Below are 10,268 nucleotides of genomic sequence, written 5' to 3'. Positions count from 1 at the left end.
CTGGTGCACTTGTTATTAAATTCAGTAACACCAAAGCAGCTGAAACTGATTAACAACCCCGTTTGCAACTTAACTGACCAGATCGATATCACAGATGTTTAATTGAATTGAAGCTATATGCTGATTAAAAAGTGTTCCTTTAATTTTTGGAGCAGTGTATTTACAGGATGGTAGACGGTAATCAGTAAAGACCGTTTAATGTCACATCTTAAATTTAAATTTTATGTATTGTGCTTATTTTCTAAAACTCCCTTTGACATCATCACAAAGTCCATTTTACTTGCAGTTTCTGGAGCTTTTAATTACAACTTTTTCTTCTTATGAACAAATCGAATCATCAGTTATTACAAAGGTTATTTAGCGGTTGTGATATTACCGAAGTTTTGCAAGCTGCCGCACATAATTTGGTATAATGATATAAGTTTAAAGATAACTGGAACATATGAATGCTGTTATTGTTTCTTCTAATAGACTTCTGTTTTTTTTCCCAATTAAAATTAGTGTTTTCATTGTTCGTTGTTTTCAGCTTTCACTGATTATAATTTTTGGCTTTGGCCATGGACTCCAGTCGTGTCTGTAGTTGCTCTATCTGTTGAACCAGATTATTGAAACTGGTCTCATTATAAAAGTTTTCGTATTTTATCTCTAACTGGTGTCTTTGATCACTGAGGTTTTGGTATTTTGTCTCTAACTGGAGTCTTTGATTTTCAAGGCTTTCATAACTGGAGCGTAACTTATTACTTTGATCACTAAGGGAGTTATATTCACTTTCTAGCTGGTCCTTTATTTTAGAAAGATCGTTGTAACTGTTCTGAAACTGGTCTTTTTCTTCAGTCAGATTGTTGTAACTGTTCTGTAACAGAGTTTTTTCCATTTTCCAATCAGAGTTGCTCTTGGTATCTGCATTTGACACATAAACAAATAAAGAAAAAAATCAACCAGAGTTATCTCCTTAGGGCATCATCAGCATACTAAAAAAAATACTCACATAAGAAAACCATGTAAATGAGTCCAGCCAGGAGGAGAAGACACAACAGAGCCAGAAACACTACAGCAGCTCTGCAGGAATTCTTCTTTGCATGTCCAGACGCTGAAGCAAACCAGAAATGTATTATTTGTTTGCTTCCAAATGAATGTACATTTTATCAAAGCTTCACATCACAGAACACATCACATCACTTAGAGTGAGTTGAATTTTGACATGAGAATAAAAGCCAGCACAGCCTTCATCAGTACACGCAGTGGTTTTCATTACCTCAGCGCAGGTTTCAGTTTTCTCTTGAGGCTACCTTACTATTTGTATCCAAATACAAATAGAATGCAGTATTATTATTAGCAAGCTATGATACTGTTACCCAAATATAATCTAGGCATTGCTAAATTATTTCATCTCATTCACTTGAATGTGTTTCCCATAATAAATGTTAGACTAATAGTGATAGTACTGATAGCAGAAGTTATCATTGGTAGGCTTTCTTGGGTATTTATTTGGTAATAACATGTTATTCATTTATCTTTTACCTTTTTAATATGAAATTAATTATTACATAATTTTTACGTCATTAGTACAGGGCCACATTATTTATTTATTTTGCTTTTTCTTCTTTAATGTGGGGCAAAGAACAAAAATGATCATCTTTTAAAAAAGTCATGTTCTAAATTTATCCACATATTTGCACACTTACCTCAGCAGAAGTTGATCAATGCAGAAGCGTACATGAAAAAATTTACTGTGACACTAACTCAAACCCAGTCACCAAATGATTGTGTACTTACACTGCATTATTTACACTTACATGCATGACATACCATATTGTTGCCTTATTTCACACACTGTATGTATTAACTTGGTCAGTACACATAGTTTTCTGGGGTTGCCAGTCACAAAAATTGCACTTCTAAGCTGACTCGAATGGTTTCTAAACCTATGTGCTGGATCTAACAATTATTTCTTTGCAGTGTTATCACGTCAGTCAACACCTGGGTGAAAATTATCACAAAAATTCATAAACATTCAATCAGGTTTTCAAACACAGGTTTTCAACAGATGTATTACCTGAGGGTGCAGCATCAGTTTGGTTGTGAAGCAACACATTACCATAAACATTTTGTGAATCGTGTGTCTCCCACTTCTTCCTGTTGTGTTTTCCTGAAAATCCGTCAACATTAGCATAGATATTATCCATTTCCATTCTAGAACTGCTGATGTCTGATGCGGAGGTGGCAGTTTGTAGAGAGTGCCTGTCTAATACTCTAATAAGGAACACCTTCTAAAAGAGGCCCAATTATGTATGTGTCTCTGCTCAACAGGAAATTGATGACTGATGCAACTATTTTTAAAGGTGACTGTCTTTTTCTGTTTAACCTGTTTGCAGCAGCTACATGACTGCCGCTTCTATTTTAAATATACCATACAATACCGTATTACTTTATTTATTAAGCACTTTTAAAAACACCACCATGACCTATCAATATCACCAAACATAAAAGACAAACACAGGCCGGAGGGTAACAGATATAGAAACACAAAACAGCAGTAGAAGTTAAACAATAAAGGAGTACACAAAAAGTAACTCAAGATGACAGTGAACTTTTCAACTGAAGGCCAGGGTGTAAAAGTGTGTCTTCAAAAGAGATTTAAAAATGGCAAAGGGAGAAGTCTGATGTGAAATTGTGTAAGGTCTATCATCACCTCTGAGTTTGTGTTGCATCTTTGGAACGAGCAAAAGCATCTGGTCTGCTGATCTTAAAGAACAAGACGGGACATATATTTCCAGCAGCTGGCACAGATAAAAGGGGCCACAACAAGCCTTTTAAAATAGATTAGTAAACAAACTGGAAGCCAGTGAAGGGAGGCTAAGATTTGAGGTGGCATGATCTTGCTTGTTTGCACCACATAAAAATCAAGCTGCAGCATTTTACACCAGCCGTAGGCAAGCAATGCAGGCCTGGCAAATTCTGATAAAAAAGTACATGGCAGAAAGGTTATAAGAGCATGCATTAATCTTTCAAGGTTGCATTTGGACAGAAGAGGCATGATTATTGGTAAATACATTTATTGACCGTTACATACAGTGCTTTGAAAAAAACAATTTGCGCCCTTCCTGATTTCTCAGCTCCTTGCATTTTTGTCACATTTAAATGTGAGAGTGTAGGTCTTTTTTGAGACCTTGGCAAAGTGGTTACTCTTTGAAATAACTTGTACTTTTACACATTTGTTTGAACCAACTATCTTGAAATCTGCAGTTGTTTTATAAATGGATCCGAGAGACTTTCTTAACTTCTATCTTCCACTTCAATCTACAACTCTTAGCTCTTCGGTGAGTTCTGTCAAAGTCGTCCTTGTTATGCAGCAAAGAAAATTCAACATGTAAAAAGAGAAATGGCAGACAATTAAACATACCAACCAGACTTTGTAGTTGTTAGTTATTTTAGTCATTTAAGATGTTGACCTGTGTGATCAAACTTACTGCACTTCACAAATTGTGTGTGTGAGTTTGAAAAACAGCAAAACTATCTCATCAATATCACATATTCATATGCACATATGCAATATCACTGCTCACATATGCAGTATGCAGTCGAAGGATTGTGAGACAGCTTTCAGGCATTTGTACATGAAATGTGATTTTAAGCCTTCAGATGAGGAAGCGTATTTGCACGATGTTACTGGCTTGCTTAAGAAGACAGTTTCTTTTCACAGATCCAGAAGTTTTTATTTTCACATGGTATGTCATTCCAGCTGTTTTCGAAATCAAAAAAATTTATTTCGACACAGTCTTCATTTTTTCCTTCAAAACCATTGGGTTCATCAGGTCCCCAGTACCTGAAAAACAAACAAACAAAACAGAGAATTTAATCCAGGATGCATGCAGCTCACTATAATGTGGACAAGTTAAAAAGTTAGAAAATTCAAATAGCTTCCTTAAATAAACTGCAATAATCTGGCACAACAATATGTGAGGGCATTAGTTTTGCCACTGATTAAAGTAGAATAAAACAATAATGTATAAACCTTTCGCTCAGTGGAGTCCCATCCACCCATTTCCATGTCCCTTTCATGGCTGTCTCAGTTAGTCCAATCCACATGATTTTTTTAAAGTTTCTTGTAAAGTCCTAGCAAATCAAAAGTAAATAATTAATTAATGGAACTAATCACGTATTTATGAATTTCTTTCCATTATTATTACGTCACATTCACAAACCTGCTCTTCTTTGGTGTTAATAATTGCCAGGTCTGCACCTCTCTGTAAACAGTCGTCTCTACTGTCTTTCCAGGATTTCGCAATAGAAGAAATATAATAGAAACTTGGGCGGAAATAGACCCATCCTTGTTGAAAATATTGATCTGTTGTTGGAGAAAAAACAACAACATTTAATATTTCAGAGATTAACACATACATTTACATTAACAGTTTTATTCTAAAGTTTGGCTCCTGTTAAAAATTAGAACATTTTAAATAGTCAGCTTATGTAAAAAAATCTCTTTAAGCAAAATTATCAAACTTCAGAGGCGGTCTTTGCTTTATTTATTTGTTTATTTATTAATTTGCTGTGATCAGTATGTTGTCATTTAGAGATGATATTCCTAATAAGGTCAACCCAGGGCCTCTGTGGTCTTCTTCTTTAAGTCTTCTTAAAAGGGAAAGTGCTTGTTTTTTAAATAAAAGATAAACCAAGAGGCCGCAAGAATGCTGAACATAAGAGGCCTAAGAGGTATTATAGACTGCAAAAAGCACAGCAATTTAAGCAGAGTCCAAGAATAAGAATCATAAAGCTGGAAATGAGCTAAATAGATCTCCTTTAAGTATTGTAAGTCTTGCTTACAGCACTTACACAATGTTTGCTAATGAGGAAGGGCCTTGCAAGGGTAAAAATAGTCAAATACAAAAAGTGAGAAGTAAAACGCTGTAACATGTTAAGTTTAAGTTGGTGTAAATTTTCATTTAACTCTAGATGGTGAATAAAACCATGCCGCCTACCACAGAACAAAATCCTGCTGTAACCATTTGAATGTAAATATCATTTACAGCTTGAGAATGTTGCATTAATTTGATTAGCGATAAAAAAGACTCATTTATTGTAATATATCCTACATGATACACAGGTATACCAAAGTGTTGATATTATTAACCCTTAGTATATATACATATATGTGTATGAAAGGGCTCTTTACAAAGTTTACAAACTCATGCTTACCAGTGAGGTTTTTCAGCTCTTCGGTCTCCACTGTCTCAATACATGATGTTTTACTGTCTGCAAAAGCAGAAACATGTTGTCAACAGAATGTAAGACAAGCCCTCCCTCCAAAAAATGCCTAAAATTACTTTTTCTTCAAACCGATACTGGAAAACATTTTGTGTCACAGTGAAATGTAAGTACCTCATGACTATGGCTTTATTTTGAGTTTTTTGGTACTCAAAAACTGAAACATGACTTTAACTGGAAAGTCCCTTCCTTTTTCTAACGCAATCTTTAGGGGTTCTTTGGTTGCATTTTGACTTGATGTTTTTGAATCTAAACTTCCCCAAATCTTTTTTCTCTGTCTGAATGTCAAACAACTATTAATTCTAACAGTACGTATTACAATTCCTTGCCCTCAGTATTAGTGAGCTAAATGAAAACTAGACACAGGATTACAAAGGTTTCATCTTGTCATTAATCAATGATGTACACAGTGATAAAACAACAAAACTAAACTAGGGCAGTACTCTGCTCCAATATCTGATTTTAAAAAAAGGTGTGTAAACGTTTAATTACGCTACTTACAGAAAGCAAAACGCAGGGAGATGTTGACAGCAGCTTGGAGGATACACAGGAGTCCAAAGCTAACAGCAACCAGTCTGAATAGTTTTCTCCCTGCAACACACCCATATAAAAAGTCCTCTTTAAGTAGCCTCTTTAAAGAAACAGGTCTGCAGAATTTTTGGGCTAACCTTACTCATCGAAACCTGACAGACTCACAAAACTGAAAGATATCTGCATTTCCATGTTTTCATTTAAATATTAGGCAAATATGCAGTATAAACAATGATTGTTTGGAAAGTTATTATAAATGAATTTTCTTTATGTAGACGATGATCCTGGTAAAAGCATTTTAGTGGAAAATTATGTTGATGAGTTATGTAAAAACAACTGTAAAACTTGAAACAGTTACATCAATTTGCGAGCATGGTGGAGTAAGAATGTGTAGTGGTTTTGCAAAGGAAAGAGAGAACAGAATGCAGAAGATGGACACAGCATGGCACTTCTTTCCCTGTAACCCAGGAGCGCCTTCGATGCAAGTTTCTGTATGCTTATGCGTTTGTGGTATTGATGGTCTACATTTTTTTTCTGTGCAGTTCTGTGAAAATATTTTTTGTTGCTTACTCAATTGCTCTGTATATAGCTATACATCCCATACCCTGGTTCAGCATTACTGTACATGAGAACTTATGTCTTTGTTTTTTTAAAATACCCATTAAATTAGAATTCACTTCGATGCACAATAGCAGTTAGTTATGTTCATAAATGATAGTTTGGTAGAGAAGGAATTGACTAATATAAACAGAAATGGAGAACAGAGTTCTAGATTCTGCTGTCACTCTGCCAAAGTTTCTAAACATTTCCTGTTTTTTTTTTGTTTTTTTTTTCAAAAATCTTCTAATTTTGGTGGCACTGACTTCTTCATTCATTCAAAAAAAGTTGAGTTCTAGGAATTCGAGGTTTTGGGTCCATCCATTTGCTTCTGCTCGTCCTTTTTCAGGGTTGCAGGGGGCACTGGAGCCTATCCAAGCTGTCTTGGGGCAAGAGGCAGGGTACACCCTGAAAAGATCGCCAGTATGTCGCAGGGTTAACACATAGACAGAGACAACGATTTGCGCTCACATTTACATCTATCTGCAATTTAGTTTTTCTAATTAACCTATTCCCACTAACTACATGTCTTTTGACTGTGGGAGGAAGCCAGAGTACCCATGCAAACACGGGATGAACATGTAAACTCCACATAGAAAGACCCCAGCCTGATGGTGGAATTGAACTCAGGACCTTCTTGCTATGAGGCAACAGTGCTAACCACTGTGCTGCCCAAATAAATACAGAAGAGAGAAAAGCTCATTATTAGCTCACAAAACAGCAAAATGAATAAAATGACATATTAGATCAGTAAGAGTTTTCATTGCAAAATATGTATACATCAGTAACATGTGTACATCAATTATTGCTTCATTTAAAATATACCTTTAAAAATGTGTTTTTCTCATTGCTATTAAAGAAAAAATCAAAATGATTTATTTCTTACCTGGTGCAGCAGCAGCCCCTTGACTGTGTTTATTAGAGCGACTTCTGGCTGACACATCAGGCAGATTTGCATAATCTATAGTAATCTCTAGTTGCTCTCTATGGGCAGCTCTTGCCATCTTTTAAACAACTGCCTGGAGAGTGTCAATGATGATGTAGAATCCACTTCTTCTTTTATACTTTTCTGTTTGCTTGTTTCCTCTTTCTGTCCTTCACTTTGCTCAGTATTACATAGGTTTTACCCTTCACCCCCCCACTTCCAATGGACCAGTTCCTCTGGGGGAACACCCAGTGTTCCAAAAACAGTATTTCTATTGGGGGGGGGGGGTATTTGTCTGCCATAATTAATAGTGATTTGTTGCAGGTGGCAGTTTGTCTGTAGTATAGGGTCTCTCAAGGAAAACTAATGCTAAAAGCAGTTCTTTAGAACGCTATGGAAAAGGCAACAGTGGTAGGTGGTCTGGTAGTCTGGCCTTTCCCGATGATGATCAGCCAGGGCACATGGGCCAGCCCTGCTATGCATCCACAACCGGCGGGAGGAACCATAGGAGTTAATCCAGTGTGGATGAGGTGGTGGTCAAATTTGGAGGACTCAGTGATTTAATCTATTTTAAATATATTTATAACTAACCTTTATGGATTGCTTATGAATAATTTATGCAGAATTGTACCTCGAGCCTTTAAAGTGCAGCTGCTTTCTCTTTTATTTAATCAATTCATTTGCTTCCTGTAATACCTTGTGAACCTTCTTTTTTTTTTTAAAGTAACCCATAAATAGGGTTGGACTGGTAATTTGGTATATATAAATAAAACTGAATTGAATTGAATGAGTCATTATATATATTTTGCACTTTTTACAGGCTACAAGCCAGCCTATAGCCTGGAATTATACAGGCTACAGGCTGGCTTGAAGGGTAACTGTGCACTGGCCCTACAAGCACTGATAGCAGCCCATTGGTTAATTTTTATTACGACAATATATTGCCCAATCAAATCTAAACCAACCTCTGTGTGGCTCATAGCATTTCTATTTCTATTTTATATTTTTCAGACACATAGCGATATCTTAATTGTAGTGAAACCTGATATTGTGAAAAGCCCAATTCAACATAATGACAAATAATATGCGATAAATTAAGACCATACAAATTATAATTAAGGACAGCATTTACTCGTTTTGTTAAACATGATAATATTTAGCAAGTCATTTTAATATTAATGTATTTAAGTCTTTTAAAACTAGAAACACTGGGTCATTTATTAAAATGTTAGTTTGCAGAATTGTAGATGCCATTTACTAACAGTACCATCGACGGCAGTAAAAATGTTGTGGTTAAAAAAGGTTGTGAGGCCGCAGAATAAATAAATAAATGGCAAAGATTTTTCTTCTTAGTCATGCAGCCATGTGGGAAAAGAATAGCAACAATAAAAATGTTTTGAATGGTAATGCTTGAGGTGACAAATCAAAATTTCCAACATTGCATAACTCTTAGTGATCGATGACAAAGCTGAGATTACGTAATCTTCCTGATGAAGCAACAGAGTGTGGTAAAAGTTCAGTTTTCCAAAGGATTATCTCAGATAATTTACAGAGACACAAACAGCCAGTAAAAAGTGAACATTGAAGGCTAAAAGCATCAGAGAATCAGGGAGAGCTAGACAGGAAACAAAACTGACAGGAAAGAAAATGGAACCCCCCCCCAAAAAAAAAAAATTAATTAATGAGACACAGGGAGGCACAGACAGAAAAACAAGGAAGATGATTAAGAATACCATGATGAATACTATGATTAATCATGAATCAAATCACAAAACTCAGCTGATCACTAGAATCCACTGTGTGAAACAGCAAAAGACTCATTTTACGTTTGAATTTAGTGTCAACATTGACAGTGAAAACCAATTACTTAATGGTTGATGTTGCATTATTTGGAAGTGGAAGTGTATAGGTAACAGACTGATGTAACACACATCATCAACTGTGCAACTCCAACAGTCACACTGGGCTCAGGTGCACATGTCCAAGTTTCCTTGAGCATGACTGTGAAAAAGACTGCAAAGGTATAACGAGGACAAAGAAATAGTACATGCAAAAAGGTTGTGAGTTGCAATTATCTCCAAAGCAAGACATGCTTTAACGCTTAGATTGAGGATGCGACATTCAGTTTGCATCCTACATAACATAACAAGACTTAAGGATGAGAGGGACAGGCTTGAAATGAAACTTTATAATTTTATTTAATTTTTTTCTGTTGTTGCCCACAGCTTGATTACGGGAAATTTGGGGGTTTGTGTCTAAAAATTGAAGGGTTTTTAAAAAATGCAAAAATAGTTCCTTATTATACAAGTGTCCAAACAATAGATAAAACAAAAACAAATACATACATGGAAACATCGGAAACAATAAAATGAACAACAATATATTTGGTATATTGCAAAAAGACTAAAGTTGTATTAAATACTTTTGGGCGATACAGTATGATACATGATGAATTTAAATGATGGATTTAAACATATTTTGGACAGATGTGTACATGTGTACAATGCAGCGAAGGTCTGAATGTTGATTGTACATGAAAGAGAAACAGGGTATCATCTCTGTGACAGTGGTAAGAGATTTTATATTTTTGAAAAATAACATTAAGACATTTGTTAAGACAGTAAGACAGTTTCACAAATCCATTGATTAGTTTTTAAGCAAGTATGTCGTTCTATTTGAGTAACATATCACTGTTGTAACTTGGCACAATCCTCTTCGATATGTTTGCCTCCTCCATTGTCAGGCTGTGGATGGTACCAGTAGCTGTGACCGGAAAAAAATTGACAAAGGGACAATGTTCTAGTGAAATATATTTTGCACTAATAATAATGGGAAATAAAGTTAACTAATAGTGTATGAAGTTTAAGCCTAGAGTGAAATATTTTAACTGTCAGCAAACTGGATATACTGGATTTTGCATTCACCTTCATGATCTCCAGAGGAGGAC

General features: G+C 35.5%; 1 protein-coding gene across 1 annotated transcript; it reads right to left on the bottom strand.

The window, feature by feature from the left end:
* Positions 1 to 3,568: 3,568 nt before the first annotated feature.
* On the bottom strand, positions 3,569 to 7,400 carry LOC102777447 (CD209 antigen-like protein A). The gene is made up of 6 exons (XM_035906331.2): positions 7,283 to 7,400; positions 5,770 to 5,859; positions 5,200 to 5,256; positions 4,206 to 4,348; positions 4,016 to 4,116; positions 3,569 to 3,826 (listed from the first exon to the last, which is right to left on the bottom strand). The coding sequence occupies exons 1-6, from the start codon at positions 7,398 to 7,400 to the stop codon at positions 3,679 to 3,681; spliced, it is 657 nt and encodes a 218-aa protein (XP_035762224.2). The 3' UTR covers positions 3,569 to 3,678.
* Positions 7,401 to 10,268: the final 2,868 nt, after the last annotated feature.

This window comes from Neolamprologus brichardi, chromosome 6 (genome assembly GCF_056152115.1).
Source record: "Neolamprologus brichardi isolate AB-2024 chromosome 6, ASM5615211v1, whole genome shotgun sequence".
Taxonomy (NCBI): domain Eukaryota; kingdom Metazoa; phylum Chordata; class Actinopteri; order Cichliformes; family Cichlidae; genus Neolamprologus; species Neolamprologus brichardi.
The sequence above is the reverse complement of the archived record's forward strand: the minus strand, read 5'-3'. Positions and strand labels throughout refer to the sequence as shown.